General features: G+C 37.2%; 2 protein-coding genes across 2 annotated transcripts; one reads left to right on the forward strand and one right to left on the reverse strand.

Moving 5' to 3' along the window:
* Window positions 1-346: 346 nt before the first annotated feature.
* On the reverse strand, window positions 347-6,971 carry LOC128212147 (uncharacterized). Its single transcript, XM_052917442.1, has 6 exons — window positions 6,873-6,971; window positions 5,720-6,663; window positions 3,389-5,291; window positions 3,008-3,137; window positions 1,694-1,884; window positions 347-1,493 (listed from the first exon to the last, which is right to left on the reverse strand). Exons 3-6 carry the CDS (start codon window positions 3,542-3,544, stop codon window positions 978-980), a joined length of 993 nt encoding a protein of 330 aa, XP_052773402.1. The 5' UTR covers window positions 3,545-5,291; window positions 5,720-6,663; window positions 6,873-6,971; the 3' UTR covers window positions 347-977.
* A 10,154-nt stretch (window positions 6,972-17,125) lies between these two features.
* On the forward strand, window positions 17,126-19,990 carry LOC128210442 (mu-type opioid receptor-like). Its single transcript, XM_052914790.1, has 2 exons — window positions 17,126-18,130; window positions 19,976-19,990. The coding sequence occupies exons 1-2, from the start codon at window positions 17,126-17,128 to the stop codon at window positions 19,988-19,990; spliced, it is 1,020 nt and encodes a 339-aa protein (XP_052770750.1).
* The last annotated feature ends 475 nt before the right edge of the window (window positions 19,991-20,465 follow it).

A 20,465-nucleotide genomic window follows, 5' to 3' on the forward strand; every position in this document is an offset into this window, starting at 1 on the left:
GCATCTTAATTTGTTAAAACATATAAAACCTATCGCTCCAGGCGGCTCCAATTACTCGACACTTCTTTCGTCTCGCATATCAGGATTGAGCTAAGCTCACAATTTTATATCTCTATAATTTGCGCACTATTTTTTCTGTTAAGAATTCTGAATCTTAAAATAGGAATTATCTTTAAAATAATCACAATAAACGCTTTTTCATTTATCAAAATTTAATGTGCATATGTAATAAGTATGTATTTCAGCTAATTGATAAAAGCTTCTTAAACGTAAGAACCTTCGATAAAATTTGGCCAGTACCCGGTAGTTATTTATTATCTTTAAGAAAATCGTAAACAGACTAGTAGTACAGTATACCATTTAACAATCAAAGCGCTGAAAGCACTGGGTTATTGGTTGTGGTGTAAGACCGGTATTTCATGTAAACATTTACACCTTTTTCACATCATTAGTCATAATATGTGTTACGCATTTTCATGTTAAAACGGAAACGGTATGCGTCCGCAAAGAAATAAAGAGTTGGAATTATCATCCGCTTTTAAAAAAAAAATCACATTTTTTCCCACAATTTCAGATATAACTGTTTTTGCAATTACAAATTGGCTTAATTAAAATGTTTCATGTAGAACAAACATTCAAACGAAATACAGACATTTGAAAAAGTTTCATTTTATACATATTATGATTTACGATCATACTTCTCCGCATTTCTGTTCATTACTGTTGAACTTTAAACCCCCGAGAAACCAAGGCAGCAAAGACAAATAGCAACACAACATTAAACAACATTCTTTTTTTTAAACTTATATTTTCTTAAATCATATTAAAATATAAAAAAACAGACACACAACAATAAACCTCAATTGAAAACATTGAATAAAAACATGTTCATTAAATAAAATAATTTTACTAAAAAATAATTATATAAATAAATCAATACAATATCAAATAAGTCAATAAATATAACAGATATTACATTATCTATCCCTGTTACTTAAATGCCCATTAGTGTCTGAAGATCCCGTTATCACGGCAACGGTAACATTCCACAACGCTCCCGCCACCGAGAGTCCAGTGCGCAGAAGCGTCGAGATGGAAACATTCTGTTGCACGCTCTTAGAAACGGCGCCCGCGTGTTGCCGTATATTGCTCCAGTTATCCTTCACGAGACAAGTCACGTTAAACATTCCATTGACCAATGTTGAGATCACGGCAAAATATGACATCAGAAAGCACATAAGTGTTGAGACAGCGGGTGGAATGTCCAGCGACTGTGCGCCGTATTTAAGCTTGGTATGTTCCGGTTTCGTGTGAGCGAACTGCTGGTCTGGGTCAAAATGCACAAACCAGATCTCGTTGCGACCGGAAACCAGCTGGAAAGGACTCTCATATGTGGCGGTAAAGTAAAAGTCTGTCCGGATGTCCTGGACCCGGCTTAAAACCTCCGCCAGCTGCCGCGCCTCGTTTGTCCACCTCTCCTCACACGATATACCCTACAAAGGCACGAGAAAGGGGTTTAATTACAGAGACAAGGCATACCGAGACATTGTCTACTTGCAATAAATGCCTTAAATGATCACTTCTTTTAAATTGTAAACAAAGACAAACTTGACATCAATATACAGGTTTTGCTGTATATGTACAGGTAAATAATTATAAACGGAACGGAAAAAGAGAACGTATGTATATATACCTGAAATCTGCTAACAAAGACTGTCATTTCTGGTAAATGTTCTATGTAGACATTCGGGCTGGTCGGTTCCGGATGTGTGGTCCCATCGGAAGTTGATAAGTGTGTGCAGACGATGAATTTCCGCTCGAAGCCACCAGTTCCCTCCGAGGAGACCCGCGTCAATATTGGAGGCTTTATGGATAGTTGAGCCGCTGCGAAGTGAAGAAATAATAAGTATAAACAATGTTTGCAGCGTGGGGGGCGGGGCAGATTTACCCCGAAAAAAAAGTACTGTAAACAAAACGATGGTAGAGCATTCGACGACAGTGACATTGCGTGCCGATTATAAAGCATTTGGTGCCATTGACATTACGTGACGATGATAAAGCATTTGGTGCCATTGACATTGCGTGCCGATAATAAAGCATTTGGTGTCATTGACATTGCGTGACGATGATTAAGCATTTGGTGCCAGTGACATTGCGTGCCGATAATTAAGCATTTGGTGACAGTGACATTGCGTGCCGATAATTAAGCATTTGGTGCCATTGACATTGCCTGCCGATGATAAAGCATTTGGTGCCAGTGACATTGCGTGCCGATAATTAAGCATTTGGTGCCATTGACATTTCGTGCCGATGATAAAGCATTTGGTGTGACATTGCGACGATGATCAATGCGTGACCGTTTGTTTTAGATATGAAATGGTTAAGAACATATCTCGGACTAAGTGTTCATTTTGGTACTGATAGTGTTCAAACGAGTATCTTTTGGACAAACCGAATATGATTAATTTGCCTTAAAACATGTAAAGAAACTCCAAACGGGTAATGATGAAAGTCAATCTGATACATTAGATCAGACTATAGACTTGGGAAATGACAGACAGACAGCTAGACAGGTCACTATCCACAATGACGTCATACTGATATGCAATAAAAATATTGAAAAAAAACACAACAGATACTGTTACGTTCTGGCCTCTACTCAATGCTATTTCCAGCAATTTAACCGTCGGTGACGTCTAATATTAACACATTCAATTATGGAGTACAAAAGATTCCATCAGTCCAACGGTGCATAAGAACGGTTTACCAATCATTTATTGATGCAACCATAACTTTATTTAAGGTGTGCCCTTTATGTATAGTAGCACCGTATTATTGTTAAAGGTGCAAGCGTATTATATGGTATTATATCGTTATCAACCGCCAGGGATATCAAACGATTGAGAAAGATTGATTTTGCTGTTCGCTTTTCAAAACAATGAACTATGTCTATCTCTTTCTAACAGTTCTACATTTGTATTTATAAAAAAGGAAAGGCCCTTCATACCATCAGCGTTCTCTCCCTGGCTGTATGCGAGGAGGCGGCGAAATGCCTCCACTCTGGCGGCGTCCTGGTACACTCCGGCCACTGTCGTACACAGCCACGTGCTGCACGGGTACACGCGCGTCTCATAATCCTGGAATTAAAGCACGGGCACACGTGAAGGGTAAGTATCATTTTATATAACATATTTCATCAGTCTCGTCAGTAAAGATTGATTTGGATCAATATGGATATCTGTGTTAATTTTAGAATGTGTCCTTACAATTAAATCTATCATATATAAAACTATATGATCTAAGTTATTTGCTCCAATGTATTAATATTTCGTATTTACTTACAAATAACTATTATTGTCGTTTCAAGGAAAAAATAAACCTGGCGTACCTCGGTCTGTTCCGTGACTGTATACTCCAGGCGGTGGCGTCCGATAGGCGTTACCGCGGGTCCAGGTGTCGTCTGCAACATCGTCTTCAGCGTTCCAGTGATCACGTTTGGAATCAAACTCTCCATACTGATGTTTTGATCATTCACTACCACCATTTTAAATATCAAATACCACTCAAACTGCTGTAGTCATCCAGAGCAAAAACAAATTCCAACGCACCTGTTATATTACCGTATGTAAGTTTCAAAAACAGTTAAATTGCACACTATGTATAAATGCTACTTATTATATACGATAAAATTGTTTCTTTATCCAACAAGTATACACATGTAAACACGCAGCCGTCACTTAAGGTTGTATAATCTGTCAGTCTGGTCACAAATGATAACGCTTCCTGTTGTGGTCAGTCAATACACATCACGATAAAGGCCAGGGTTCATTATTGGTCAATCACGCGTGGACACGTTCCCAATACACGCCACCACATCAAGATAGGTAAACAGCGGTTACGCAACGTTACGTTATGTTGCGTGGTAGACCACAAAAGAAATCAATTACGGTTGTGAATGTAATCGTTGCATTATCACCGTATGTTTATCACGCACCTATCATGATTCACGAATTAACAATAAAGAAAACATTCACGCTGCTCTATCTTAGCCAAACTTGTTCAGGCAAGCGCGTCATAACAAGCAAACGGAAAATAAATACAAGCTAATCCGGGGGTCCCGACCCCCTCAGCCATTAAGCTGTCAGGGCTGGTATTTAATATTCGTTTGAACTGGATTGTACAAGTCGAAATAAACTGTCTGTCTGTCTGTTTGACTCTCTGATCTTAGAACGATGTAGCTAATCAGATATTGTGTTATTAATAACTGACCTATACATTGAATGAAGTCAATGACGCATGGCCATAATATTAGCTTAAGTTGAATATTAAATAACACCCCATGTGAACTTTGTATGACTATGGCTGTGTGATAGAAAGGATATGTATACAACACATCCAAATTTAGACTTATATAAGTCAAACCCCATGTCAAATGTAAACACTATATTTCGTTTTTTTCATAATACAAATTTTCAGTAAGCTGGTGTATTTGAAGATTTTTACCATATATTATTAAGATTATGTTTTCCAAAATCATCTGATTTAAAAAGTTCAACATGTAAATAATAACCAAATCTTTTCTTTAAATAATGCTGCTCAATTGTTTTAAGCTCAACTAAACTTTTTTTTTATATTTTAAGCATTGTGTAAGGTAATTGATAATTAGTCGTTTTCCATTGTTCATTTGTTGTTTATTTGATCTGCTTATTTGTCCTTTATTACATGCAGGACTTAGCATCATATTTCATAAAAGTTAAACAGTTTCAAAGATTTCGGGGGAAGTGGGCACACCCTGAGTCTGATTCCAGACGAGATTACAGGAACTAAGATGCATTTATGGCTGGGCTCCCTATCGCATTCAGTTAAAAGTTTGCAGCGTTTTTTCAATTGTCCCATACAATTGACCGCAACTGAAGTGGACATGCAGTTGAGTGTAAGAAGAAAAAGAGAACGCTGAAGATGACGTTGCAGACGACACCTGGGTCCAATTTACTAGCGTCTTCAGTCTAAGTTTGGGACTCAGACTCAGAAAAGCAAGATCCTTATTTTGTTGCAAAAATATAACAGGTGAAAAGACGGTAAAAATTGCCGAAATTGTCACAAATAATATGTTTAACAAGCAGGGACACATCTTTCCTCCAAATTAAAAAAAAACAACATCTCAGTCTTCTGAGCCTAGTCTGTTACATTCGTGAATACAGACCCTTGGATCCGCTGAAACACCACCGGGACGTGACCGCCTTGAATATAACCTCGTGGAAGAAACAGAGGTCCGTTCAGGTGTTCTTGTTCTGAAATGGGCACTTAAAATGATATGTCATTCAATAAGTAATAAGTTCACAAAAATAAAACATCATATGAGGGGACGACCTTAGTTCGTTGTTTCCGCGTGATAAATTAAATCATAACGATACAAACTTAAAATTAATTTGTAGCGACCAAATTGTAACGACGAATCTGTTTAAACAAGTGATAAACAAAGGCACTAAAGGCACCATTCGGAACTCCTTAGCCGTATATGGACGGATTACAATGTTGACATTTAACTATACGTTGCCAGTACATGTCGATGAATTAAGCAGTTAAACCGAATGACTTTACTGCTGGAATTCTTAATTATTTATGCAATAGTACACTTCACTTGCAATCAATTTAAACTTAGAAGTACAAAATACACATTAAAACACTACAATTTATAAATAGAATTTCTAGTATTTACAATTCAACGATCTACTTCTTCTGATGTACCGGCATATATCCGAGGTTGTTTTCGATGGAAAGTGGCCGAGGAGTTCCGAATGTAAATGCACTGACAGGAGCGTGAGCCCGTGTGACACGTGGTTGCGAAGCCGGAGTGACAGGATGCCGCAAGGTTGAAGGCCTTTCTCCGCCTCCTTGCATACAGCCTAGAACAGGGCGCTGAAAGAACTCGCACATGATGCGAATGCATTAACAGAGCCTATATTGTAAGATTGGCATGGTTAAATGTATTGGTATTTACATTAAGTTAAACACTGAACTTACTCTTGATACACTTGACCCTTGATAACGTTAAAGGCCACTCAATATCACTCTTGTTGTCTGTCGGCATCTAATGTAGTACATTCATTATGCTATAAAGATGCTAGAAAAGGCTAAAAATATACCATTGTAAAGTATTTTACAGTTTATGTATTTTTGCATATTTTTAACATATTGGTCACATTTATTGCGTATATTTATGTCGACAGTGTGGATGTTCGCTTGTCTGACAGTTTGTCCTATATAAATGATAAAGGTCATTATCACAAAAGATTACTGTCATCTATATATATTATAACGATTTATATTTTCCAATGTCATGGTATGTCCTACAAAATATGGATCTAATCTCCAGCATCTAGCAAAACATTTTATCTCTGTTCAGCACGAATAACGTTTATATATACCATATAATTTACTAACACTAATATTTATATTTTACGATAGAATAAAAAGGCAACCTTTTGAATAGTTATACTTATCTGATTATACAATGTATTTATACTTCAAAGCGGCCCAACTCTCCATACAGTCTCTCGTTCAGACTCGCCTCACCTTGGAGAGAAGTAACGGCTTCGAGAAGAAATTCATCGTCTGCACGCACCTTTCAACTTCCGGTGGGACCACTCATCCGGATCCGACCTATCCAAAATAGAAAAATAAGCGGAAGTGAAAGCGAGGCGAGACGGCGGTAGGAGGTGTTGAGTTGGTTACACAGTATACGGACATTCCAGCTGTTTTACGGTCGCAACGAGATCTGGTTTGTACATTTTAAGCCGGACCAGGGGTTTGCTGAAACCAAATAGGAACAGACAGTGTTTAATGCACACAGGCGCAAGGCATTCCCTTACCCGTCCCGACCCCGCTTGTGAGGTTGACTCGGTTGCCGTCCAATTCGGCGTTCATTCGCCTTGTTCATTAACGTCCATAACCTGTAAGCTCCTCGTACACATTACACCACGCAGCAGTAGTATCTCTCACGTTAAATGTCAAAGACCACTAAATAAACTTCGTATATTTTCTATAGTCAATTGACCAATGTGCACGCAAAATAACACGGATGTATAGTGTTCCACAACCCCATACACCATAGAGGGGAAGAAAGTTCCACCTGTGTACTCCACACTCAACAACGTTAGGTAAAAGAAAGTTAATTTTATATTCACAAAAAAAATTTGGTTGAATGTAACCACAGTATTCGATAAAATCACCACATCCGGTGTCAAGACGATTCAGCCATTATCATACAGTTTTATTTTAAATCACAAACCATTCAGCTCCAAAACCTTTAAAGATGGTCTGAGATAATATAGCAATGCTTTAACTCACTGACATGTGCCAAAAGGAGAAAAAACCCACTTAACACTGGGAAGTCACTTCCGAATTGATGTAATTTGCCCTTGAAGAACAAAACATATTGACAGACTGGTAGCACGGCATCGGAAAACAAACGATTAACGATATAACCTTTAGATGCTCTCCGAGTTTGGCATGCTATAATTGGCTGCTTCGTGCCGATCACCTTTCTTAAATATGGGGACAATGTTTACTTCATGACAGTCTTTTGGAACCTGGCGACGGTTGAGAAATCGCACGGGCTTGGGCTAACTCTGATACTGCTTCTATCAGTATAAAGGATGGAATGGAGGCAGAGCCAACAGCCTTAGGTTCCCTAGGGGTGTTTGCGCCCTTTTCCAATCCACTGTTATGGCATGTTGGACGAGTTTTTTCGCGAACACATTCTTTAACTTGTCATTCAAGATGATGGCGAGCGCTTTCGGATCGCTTGGTTTAGGAAGCCACTAGAATTCCTGAATGAAGCTTTTGATATGGACCTTTTCTGGTCGATACAAACATGTATTTACCAAGCGAATCGATAAACTCTACTTGTTCGTTATTTTGATTTTGTTTTGTTTTACCTTTTCTAGCAACACCGATGCGTTTATAATATGTTTGAACGTAATATTGTAAACATACGCCTTTTCACCGAGAACAGCTTTCTTCCGGGTGTCACGGCACATGAATAGAAGAATCGCATATTTTTCTTCAGGTCCGTCATTGGTCTATTGTATACGCATCGTTGGAATTAGAATACAAGGTAAAAACATATCATATATATTTTGACAGAAAATGTTTGATATTCCAGACAGAAATACAATACGTGCCCACGAGTAGTCAAACTTTCAAATACAGTAAAACTGCGATCGCTCGAGGATGCAGGAACACGTGCTAAAACTCGAGTGATCCGATGTTTCGAAAGACCAAAGTTTTCATTTTAGTCGGTTAGTTTGAACGATCGCAGTTTTACTGTATAAACTCTGTTTAGAGGCACACTGTTAGGGCACAGTAAGAAAGGCGCACACGTACACACACCATTGAACATTCCTTGTGTGGACACAGTTAGAAAGGCGCACACGTACACACACCATTGAACATTCCTTGTGTGGACACAGTTAGAAAGGCGCACACGTACACACACCATTGAACATTCCTGTGTGGACACAGTAAGAAAGGCGCACACGTACACACACCATTGAACATTCCTTGTGTGGACACAGTTAGAAAGGCGCACACGTACACACACACCATTGAACATTCCTTGTGTGGACACAGTAAGAAAGGCGCACACGTACACACACCATTGAACATTCCTTGTGTGGACACAGTTAGAAAGGCGCACACGTACACACACCATTGAACATTCCTTGTGTGGACACAGTTAGAAAGGCGCACACGTACACACACCATTGAACATTCCTTGTGTGGACACAGTTAGAAAGGCGCACACGTACACACACCATTGAACATTCCTTGTGTGGACACAGTAAGAAAGGCGCACACGTACACACACCATTGAACATTCCTTGTGTGGACACAGTAAGAAAGGCGCACACGTACACACACCATTGAACATTCCTTGTGTGGGCACAGTAAGAAAGGCGCACACGTACACACACCATTGAACATTCCTTGTGTGGACACAGTAAGAAAGGCGCACACGTACACACACCATTGAACATTCCTTGTGTGGACACAGTAAGAAAGGCGCACACGTGCACACACCATTGAACATTCCTTGTGTGGACACAGTAAGAAAGGCGCACACGTACACACACCATTGAACATTCCTTGTGTGGACACAGTAAGAAAGGCGCACACGTACACACACCATTGAACATTCCTTGTGTGGACACAGTAAGAAAGGCGCACACGTACACACACCATTGAACATTCCTTGTGTGGGCACAGTAAGAAAGGCGCACACGTACACACACCGTTGGACATTCCTTGTGTGGACACAGTAAGAAAGGCGCACACGTACACACACCATTGAACATTCCTTGTATACACATGAGTTCTGTCGTTTCTCTTTACAGTCGAACCCCGTTTGCCCGAACTCGCTTGGCTCGCATTCCACGTTGACTCGAACTGGATGCTAAGGACCGTTTTCTTAAGACTGAAGGTAAGCATTTTTGCTTGGCGCTCAAGATACTTTCGCAAAATATGCACCAATTTGGTCTAGAAATGTTAAAATGCTCTTGAGAGAGTACCACAACCCCCCATATAACCAACCCCTTAAACCAAATAAATTTATGTTACAATTGACTGGTGCATAATCAAACAACTCTACTCCTGCTACACGGGAGAAAATGACTTTATGAATTACAATGGTGATGTTTGTTTTGATAAATGCCAAAAGGAAACATGTTTATCAACATTTACACAAAAAGTATACATTTAGTTTTTATCATGATCAAAGGCAAACAATTACGACTATATTGGAAATTGAAGAAATGCCCAAGATTGAAAACATTTATTCCATTTTCTCTACTAGTCTGAAAGTGATCATTTCTGATAGTAAGTAGATAAGTTTATTTATCGGTAAGCCCATTATATTGGTTATTATATATATTTTTGTTTGAAATTGCTTTTTGTGGAATATGTGTATATAACATGTAATCAACACAGTGTCTCATAAAAATACAAGTGATTCATATAGAAGTATTAATTAAATACATGTACTTAGAATGTAATAGAAGGTAAAGTGATGCTCGCGTGTTAGCGATATAAAATAAATCTGTTCTTATGTAACAATCTCTTCGAATTCGAAAAATATGTCAAAATCCCCTGAAATGGTCTCCAGAAATATTACATGGCAGCTTTGTATGGAACTGACTAGTTTCTCTATTTCTTATTCCAAATTCTTGTAATCCTTAGACCCTAATGCACCAGTCAATTGTAAACACGCCCCCACCACTTTCCAGGTCCAGGGGCATACCGAGGATAGCGGCGTAAATGGGCCGTGTTTTCACCTTCGATGGGGCCCTGCAGTGCCGAGTGACTGTGGTGGTTTTGTTTTCGCGCTGAAAATAGCGGTGAATGGGCCTAACCTAGGGTTCCCCTGGGGTGTGGGGACTTTTGGCAGGGATTTTACCAGCAGTTTGACACCACAGGGCGGGGATTTTACCGGGGGTTGACTGGACCGAAAGTCAAAGGCCCCGCTATTCCCCGGACCCGGAAGTGGGGGGGGGGGCGTGGTTGCAATTGACTGGTGCATAAATATCTCTTGACTGACAAAGCTAAATACAATCTTATTCTTACCACTAGACTTCATAACTTATTCTCTGAAATATAATGCTCCAAAATTCAATTCCATATTATGAACAGTGGGTCTTCCAAAAGGTCTAACATTTTATTGAGCTTCTTGAATAATGATGTACCCAATTAATGAGGCGTTTGATTTCACTGAAACGCCGTATGATTGCTGTTTTAAGGATGTTATTCATATTTCTGCTGTCTATTTTTTTTTACCAAAGAGACTTTTGAAAACATCTGTATTACCCACAAGTCATCCTGAAATAACTCTATGTATTAACTGTATCGGCGTTACCAAAACAAAGGGAAGTAACGAACGACGGAGGCTCCATACAACTAATAATTTCGTCACATGATAATGTCAAACGTACTTATGTTCATATTATTCACTCAAAATGATGATGATGATGATGATGATGATGATGATGATGATGATGATGATGATGATGATGATGATGATGATTATGATGATTATGATGATGATGATGATGATGATGATGATGATGATGATGATGATGATGATGATGATGATGATGATGATTTCTCCAATGCATGTAGCGCGGGAGATGACGTTGCAGTGTCAGTTTGTGGCATTTGTCTCATCAGCAGGTAGGTCCTTTTGTTATTTAATACTGAAAAAAACAACGTGTGATAAAAAGAATCTGTCACTCGTCATTATATTATACACAACTGAACTCATCTCGTTTAGAAAATATGTTAATGAACTCGCAAACGGCTCGATTTCTAAGAAAATTGTTGAACTCGTTGAGTAAATGTGTGTATTATATGACGACTCATGACAGATCTTACATATGAATATATAAATGCTGTTAGAAGGGCCTATGACATGTGTGGTCATAAAACAATTAGAAGATGAATTTAATATAAACAAAAGCTAAGGAAGAATATTTAAGATAAGCGAATTGTTCAAAAACAATTACACATTTACTTTTATTAAACTGCATCTTAAAGATCCTTCCTTAGTTAAAACTATTTATTTTACAACGATCGTGAAACAAGTAGCTAATATCAATAGCTCTTTGGCACGAGGTTACGCGATAATGTGGTATTGTGTTGTGGGGGAAACCGGAACATCCGGAGGAAACCCACTTGTCCGGCTTGGTGACCACAAACCAAACTCAATGCTTCCAAATCGTTTGTGTATCTTAAGTTCATATTCCAAAGTCTTTATAATAGTAGAACAGAACAGGCGTATATTTCAAATCACATGATATACACTCAATGAATTAGTTCAAAATGACCCATGATCATTGCAGAAATATAAAAAGTTCATGAAATACATGGCGATCGAAAGATCAGTAATACCAAATGTAAATTAATAAATGTATTATTAAGGTATATTAATATTGGTAAGTTTCCTTTTAATACATTGAAGAATTGACGAGTTACAAAGTATGCTGGTTTCCAATATCAAAGCTGAATATACATACACAGCAATGTCTCTAATTATGATCAAATTCCTTGACATAAATAATTCAATTGATTTAAACATACTTAGGTGTCGACAATACTATTGAGGAATGAATCTTTGTCTTAATGCTGCATACATGCTACATTCAAGAAGGTAGTGGAATTCAACTTCCAAGATATTACACGAGGGGCAGATCCTATCAATCTTACCTTTAAGAGGTTAATTTGTAAACACCCGGAAGGTAATTATGAACGCCTGCGTGTTCTTATTGCAGATTTTACCTGGGTTTCATGTATTGATCCTAATAAGATGTGTACACGTCAAGTTTTACAAACCAGCTAAAATTGTTGTTTCGCGAATGTTACCATTCAGATCCTCCTTGGTCCCACAATGAAATAAGTAAATCAATTCACAGAAGGAAGAGAGATAACAAACTAGCAAACCATACAGACACCCCTATATACATGTCCACCTTCAAACGCATACGAAACCAAACAAACACACTTACACGCTCAGCAAAACAAGATCACTTTAACAAACTAGGAGAAGCACTGCGTGATCCTTCAAACCAATCCACATATTTCTGGAAACTCATAAAAATCACACATAATTTAACACGCAGCATTCCGTCACTCAGACACAACAATTAGCTGTATGAAGACATCTTGGACAAAGCAAACATTATTAACACTTTCTTTCAATCAAAAAGCAGTCTTGAAAATACAAATCACCATGTTCCTTCCTTCACAGTACACACCAACTCACCTACTCTATCTTCTACTGAAATGGCTCAACTTGAAGTTGAAGATTGCCTTCGTATTCTAAAAAAGGGGTGAATTTTTGGATCCTGACCTATTTAATGGTGTTGTATTGAAGGAAAGCTCAAGAAAACTGTCTATTGAATTACTCGTTGCATACAAGGAACGTTCCTCGCCAATGGAAACTCGCGCATGTCAGTACATTTTATTTTAAAAAAACGACCCTCAGGACGTCAGCAACTACAGACCCATTTCCCTGCTGAGCGTTCTTCAACGCATTATTCATAAACATGTTTTCAACTTCATCACTCAAAACAATGTTATAACGACTCTCGAATATGGGTTTGTCCCGAAAGATTCGACTGGCAACCAACTAGTGTCCGTGTATCATTCTTTTTGTCAAACCCTCGATGAAGAAGAAGAAATCAGGGCAGTATTCTGTGATATATCCAAAGCTTTTGATAGAGTCTGGCATCGTGGTCTTTTATTTAAGTAACAAAAAGTGGTATAACAGGGCGTCTTTTCCAATGGTCAGAGAACTATTTACAACCTGGAATAATCTACATGTATTCTACAACAGCTTTGGAATCGTTCGGTCAGTAAATATCAACTTCAATCACCACTTTTAAAATCAAGGGCAGTTATGTCCCATTGATCAGAACTAAAGTTACATTTGAACCAGTAAATATTACCAAAAATAATTTAATATTAAGAGAGGTTGCGTTAATTTAAATAAAGATTTTTTGCTTATACATATAACTTAGCGTTTTTTAGAAAAAGAGTTGTCCCGTTTTTCTTACATGTTTTTATCTTGAAGCTGAATGTTTGAACATTGGCGTTCGTACAAAACACATTACAAACGAAAACAGCCGCTCGAACATAAGTACGATGTTATATTATCTATCAATTTATCGTATTAAACTGTATGACTTTGTAGTGTGAACTTCTCGGAAAATTCACGATACGATTTTTGTTTACCCAACCCGCCTAAAATATTGTCAATAACCAAGCGTGGTAATCACTCTTTATCACGAAAACAGGCGAATCAGACTGCTCTCTGACAGTAATTGGTGATTGAATTTCCACGTCCCATAAAGCAAAAAACTTGGGAAAGTGTTTTAAATCCAATGTTTATTCACATTGTTTTATTAACACGTTCGACCTTTTCATTTTTCATTCAGTAAATGGCGACCAGTGTTATTTTCGCCATGTTTTCATGCCCAGTTCAATTTAAAAATACTTTCATTTACGGTTATTATTTATAATTTAGATGCATTAATAAAAGCTCATCGATGAATGATCACTAGTTTGCACTTAAACACGAGTAAATAATAAAAAATAAAAAACTCTTAGAGAACTATTTCTCTACGAGCCGGAAATAAACAGCTGTCAAAACATTGCGTTAGAGGCGTCCCAAGGGTATCGGCATATCAAATTATCTTCACCACTCGTGAAAATATATTTTTCTATGACACTCGCGAAATATTATATGATCTTACAATGAAATCGACAAACTTCCCCTGTATATTTTCTATAACGTTAAATTTGCGTAAGCACTCTGTGCATATTGAAATACTTGTGTTAATCAGTTTCAAACTCAGTATTATTTAGCTATTGAATTGATTTAGTACATTTTGAACACCGGATCAAGTAAAAAAAGGCAAAGAATAGTGCTACGAAGTTTTACCCGTTTGCAAAGTTGTTCCCCTTTTTAATTCGATAGTCATTGCCAATAGTGCATTTGAAAAACAACTGCCAATAACGAAACGTAAAACTTTATGGTATTAATTGGGCGAATAATCAATTTTGATTGATAGAAATACTTTCACAATTATATAAATGGTTAATTGAAATTGTAATTGTAAGTTAAACCATTTCATATAGCATTTTCCAACGCTAAGAGATCAAGTTTTTGGTAACGTTTACATTCTGGATGCCACTTCGGACTACTGAAAAGAGGAACATTTTGTTAAATTCACTTGAACTTTGTAGTCACTTTTTTTTAAAATAGCCGACTTTGCTGAAAAGCCCAGTTTGACGCATTGTTTTGATAATAGCTGACGAGTGGACCGCGTTGAAGTTAAGGCATACGATAAAGGGACTTGTTGAACAGGGTTGAAAATGCCTATGTAAATTGCAAGCTATGTTAACAATAACCGAGCTAGATTTGACAACGCAAGAAGCAATCATATCGCAATAGCTATTTTAATCATTTAATTTGTTGAACTTAGATAAAGATAATATTAAAGTAGTATCCCTGCGCCCAAAAATGAATGAACATCGAAACGTAAACAAAGAACTACTATCCACTAAAAGCGCATTATTCCATCACGTGACACAATGATCTCATCCCCTGCGCACAGTTTCCCCGCTTAAAATATCACGTGATCGCCCGCATCCAATCAACAGTCGTTATTTGATCACGTGGCATTTTGACAGGCTCGTTCTAAAGTGCTGACGAGTTAGCTGACGATATAGAAATAGAAGAGAGTTGCTGACCATAAAGTCAAAGAAGAAAAAAAAGTTTTGAACTTAAGGATTTTTTAAGACTTATTTTGTTTAATTTATTTTATTTTCTGTTAAAAGTGTACGTATAGACGGATGTTTTTTTTTTTTTTTTTTTTTTTGAAAATGTCATTTCATTGAAATGAATTATGTTTTATTTTTTTTGCTGGTTTGGTGTAAATTTAAGAAAATATCACGGATTTAATAACCTTTTTAGGTGTTTCATTTTCAATTGTTTGAAAGAAATTATTTTAATTTTGATCATTTTAATTAAGAAACTATTTGTTTTTAATCTGTTGTATTTTCGAAGTTGATTTTGAATAATAACGCAAACATAGGCAAACTCTTGCTAATGAGTAAAGTTTGGTTATTTTATATTTCATTTTCTTGGTTGGGAATAGCACAAGCATTCACCCTTTTTATATTTTCATTTTCTTTTATTAAACCCCACACATTTACGGGGAGTAAGGCTTCGTGGACTTTGTATGCTGTTTCAATAATTCACCAGCCGTTGCATAGTATCTATTTATCGTTCCTCCTGGGTGAGAATCCATTTTTTATGTAAATCAGTGTATATATCATTCTAAAATACTATTTAAAATTTTAACAGTGTCCCTGAAAAGGATCGTTTTCAATTTTATAATTAGTGTAGTCTTTGTTTATGCCTACATCTAATTACCAACCGGAAACGGTTTTAGTGTATCTTTTAAATTCACACTGGATGATCAACGATTTCTATTTTATTTCTCTGGTTAATAAATCCTTGGCAAGTCTAACTTATAACCCCATAAGATTGAGGCTTATGCTGTGATTGGTTGCATTCTCCATCCTGGTTTACCTGGTTACACAGCGACATTAAGTTTATTGTCAATAAAATATTAATTTGTCATTTACCATTATGCTTCAATAAACCTGGGGCGGCCCCTGTGGTTGGTTTACACGGGGACTCTTAGATTCACTGTGCAACATATCAGCACCTTATTAATATACACATGATCGTGAATCATAATGGTGAAAACCTGTTTAAAACCCTGTTCGTGCAGCGCTATCAGCGCTTTGATTTTAGATAAGTCATAGCTTCTACGTTCTTGCGAAGAGAGAGAGCTCAGCTAGCTTGTGGGTCATAGTGAGTATAACTGAAAGTCAGAGGTTATAGGCTTTTACAGAGAAAGCTCTTCCATCTTGTGAGGCGAAATTACAGCATAAATAACAGAAAGTGAACCCTTCCTCTGTTTATATACCGAGCAATCGTAACTGTCGGGTAGGACATAGTCGGAGTCACAATTTACAAAAAGTTACAACTTTGTGTTGCAACCGAGAAAACTCAAATTTCTGCTGATTAATGGAGATCAATTTCGAAACAGTGGATTCAAGGTGACTTGGCAATACAAGTATTGTAATTCATACTCAGAAACTAAATGAAACGCAAGAAGCCACAGGAAAATTACTTCTGCAAAGCGTATTAAATAATTGCTGTGTGACTATTTATTTGAAGCCCAATCAATATAGCTTTTATACAATCAAAAGGTTAAGAAGCCAAAAGAAAAAAAAATAGCTATACTCTTTGTGTCAGTTGTGCCATGAATGATTAAAAAGTGTACATCCGCTTGGTTCACTTACTCATGTTACAATAAGAACCGCAATCGTTATACTTTTTAAAAGCAATATTTACCACAAGTAGAAAATAGACAACGCATCATTCAAAAGATGGATAATAAAGTTGTTAGTTATGATGTGATTGCTTTAATTAATTTAAGTTTTGATCGACATTTTTTCAATAGTGGAGCAATGTTTTAAAAAAAGTTAAATAATGATGGTTGATAGCCACATGCCTACAAGTACTATTAGTTTTGGCCATACTGTTAATAACCTCTCTAATGCTGGCAACGGCACGAGACTATCTCATGCGACGGAGAGTGAATTATTGGACCAACTGAATGGCGAATTAAAAAGGGCTGTCACACCCGTGACGGTTTTTGTTGGAATTGAAATAGTTCTTGGACTGTTTGGCAATCTGTTGGTATTGTATATGTTTATAAAGCGTTACCATGACTGTAACTTCCGGTACTTCGTGCTGTGCTTGGCTTTTCTGGACGTTATAAGCACGCTGACCACGATGCCTGGGGAGATTCTCACGCAGCAATACTGGTACAAGTACCCATTTCCAACCATCTGCAAGGTCAAGTCATTTTTCAACGTGTTCACGGTGTCAGGGGCGGCGTTTTGTCTGTGCACAATCGCCGTCGATCGCTACCGGAAGGTTTGTGCGCCATTCGGATGGCAGATCAGGCCTCGACACGCGATTATCATGTGCGGGGCGATCTACGGCGCGGCATTCATAATTTCACTCCCGAGCTGGTTTCTCTGGGGAATCCACCAGGACGTTAGGTTATACAACGGAAGAAACGTTACCGTCACTATCTGTGGAAAGGATGCTCGTTATGTTGACAGTAGACATCTGTTTGTAATCGCTACATCAGTGGAGGTTATACTTGGGATATGCCTGGTAATCACGCTCGTTCTTTATATACTGGTAGCAAAGACACTCATTTTCGATCGCAAATTCGCCGGGAGGAGCAAACACTCGGGCCCGCCAATGGTCAGCAAGTCGTCAAGGTCGCAACCAGAATCATATAAAAAACCCGAGATAACTAATTCTGACGTATCGACCAGAAACGGTGAATCAGCGATAGAGTTCAGCATAACGGAAATGAGGTCCCCACATGATAGCGAATCGGTTGCGGTCATTGATGTTTGTGTCTTGGACGCCGAAACAACTTGCGAGGTTTGGACGTCGGAAGAACGTCATATACAACAGGTACGGCGTCGACGTCGAGAAAAAGCGAATCGCATTCGCCGGAAAACGTACATTATGTTCGTTCTGACAATCATATTCATTATCACAACAATTATGTATATGACATTATTAGATTTTATAACACGAGGTATCTTAAAGAGTTTGAATGACTATGAGAAGGCCGTGTATTTCTTCTTTTTCAGGCTTGTGTTCATAAACCATGTTATCAACCCTTTTGTGTACGGCTGTCTTGACCCTCAGTTTAAACAAATATTAGGAGATATGAAAACAATGCTAAAATGGCTTAGAAAAGGGTAATGAAATGTGTGCATGTTATTTTTGGCCGAATACAGTCTTTTTTTCTGCACAGTATATTCACCACACATACAAATGCTTTTCATGTTACAATATAGGATAATGTGGACTTTTGTCGCTTTTAATACTCAAACAGCTCTTGTCAACAAGACAATTTTGCTAGTGGCCAATACAAGGGAACGTCAACCGTCAACGACATTGTCTATTGTTTTCCGTTTCAATGCGATAAAGTACATTACATCACAATGTTGTTATTTTGACGATTAATATTAAAATATTAATAATAATAATATATAAAATTCGCCACAATGCGTATGTATAATGCCGTGGTTGAATAAATACATATACAACTAAAACAAAATTATTTCTTTTATTCCGTTACAACAAATAAAATAATAATAAAACCAAGGTAAACTATAACTGCTTGGAACAGTGAAATAACATTTTTCTTACAGATAAATCTCTATAAACCACCGGAAAGCATAAAATAAATAAGGATATTCCTCGGATATAATCTTGCGTGTCCCCTTCAATTAAAGGCTAAAAGTGTATATCCGATAGTTCATAAAAAGGAACATGTTTTGCATCTCTTTTAATTCAAGTGTTTATCCATAACACATAACGTCCATTTTCTGACACCACGTAGGTAACAAACGCTGTAACAGTTTTAAACCTTTTATTTACTTAGTGTTGCTTTCTATGTTATTCTAAGTTTTAAGATGAGAATAAGTCCTGAGCGAGGGTGGGTCTATATGTCCAGGTTACCATATGTAGCAGTTTAATAGTTCAAAAAACAAACACAGTGTTCTTCAATATCTCTATATTCAACATTATTCAATGTTAATATAATATCGGAACGTCCTGAAAATATAAATATAAACAATCATAAGATGTTTGAATAATAACATGTTTATAAGTTTAGCTGTCTTAACGTCGTAAACAGTCTAATTATCTTATATGATTTAATCGTGTGCAGTGGCAGATTAAATTAAATGGCTAAAGCATATAAAACACATATATAATACAAGCGATTACAACAACAACAACAACACAGTACATACTAAAACAAAACATTGACAGGGAACTTACTGGAACTATTTATGGGTTATAACACTCCTACTCCCTCGTACTCCCATGGTGACTTCTGTTATCCATGCATGTTACCAACTGTAACCAAACCCACATATATTAGTATATGGAAAGAGGCTAAAAGAATGTCATGGAACTGCCATTTCGTTTTAAATACAAAATCTGCTGATGTCTTGAAAATACATGGCAAAACTAAATAAATGCAGCTGAATGAAATAATGATCATTCCAATACATTGCTAACCCAAGACAAACACAAAAGACAACAAATGCAAATCAATACTAACCATCAGAACATCCGATTCCAAGTAAAACAATCAAGTTTTCTAAAACAAAGTAAAACCAACATCTCTGTAGACTTCAACTGTGCACGACAATCAATCAAGCTTGAGATTTCCCACTTCTTCCTTTACAAAGGTAAGGGAGAGAAATCTGATTAACTAACAGCATTATCTCATGACAGGATTATCTCTCTTAGACTGTAAATTCACTTGGCTACATAAGGCAGACTGTGTGTGATGTTCGTAGTTTCAAACAATAACTGTATCTTTGAAAAGTTGTTGAATTAGGTACTCTGAATTATATTCCTTCGTCTGCAGATAGAATTTATGCATACTTGATAAAATTTACGTTTTAGGTTTTTTCTTAAATCTGGATTGTTAGGATAAGAGTGAGGTTATGCACGCAAACTGGTTTGAACCCCCAGTAAATTTACATTTTACTGACCGTTCCAATGCGGAACTTAACAATCCTTGATAAACACACCTAGTTTGTTGTATAATATATATGCACTGTAATGTTTGTTGAGTTTTGTGCTGTTGTTCCATGTTTCTTGTTTTTGTTTTTTTGGTTTTGTGTTTTATGTCTTTGGCGTTAACCATGTGCCATTAAACGGTGTTTATGTTTAAACTTTTGGCTACAGAGCTTGTTTCTGTTGTTTTCCATATAAATAT

Source organism: Mya arenaria, chromosome 12 (assembly GCF_026914265.1).
Source record: "Mya arenaria isolate MELC-2E11 chromosome 12, ASM2691426v1".
Taxonomy (NCBI): domain Eukaryota; kingdom Metazoa; phylum Mollusca; class Bivalvia; order Myida; family Myidae; genus Mya; species Mya arenaria.

Coding starts and splice junctions, on each gene's coding strand:
- LOC128212147 (XM_052917442.1), bottom strand. CDS start 3,544: ATGGTGGTAGTGAATGATCAAAACATCAGTATGGAGAGTTTGATTCCA. Junction 3,138..3,388: donor CAGTCACGGAACAGACCGAG/GTACGCCAGGTT, acceptor CTTTAATTCCAG/GATTATGAGACGCGCGTGTA. Junction 1,885..3,007: donor CCAGGGAGAGAACGCTGATG/GTATGAAGGGCC, acceptor TTCACTTCGCAG/CGGCTCAACTATCCATAAAG.
- LOC128210442 (XM_052914790.1), top strand. CDS start 17,126: ATGGTTGATAGCCACATGCCTACAAGTACTATTAGTTTTGGCCATACT.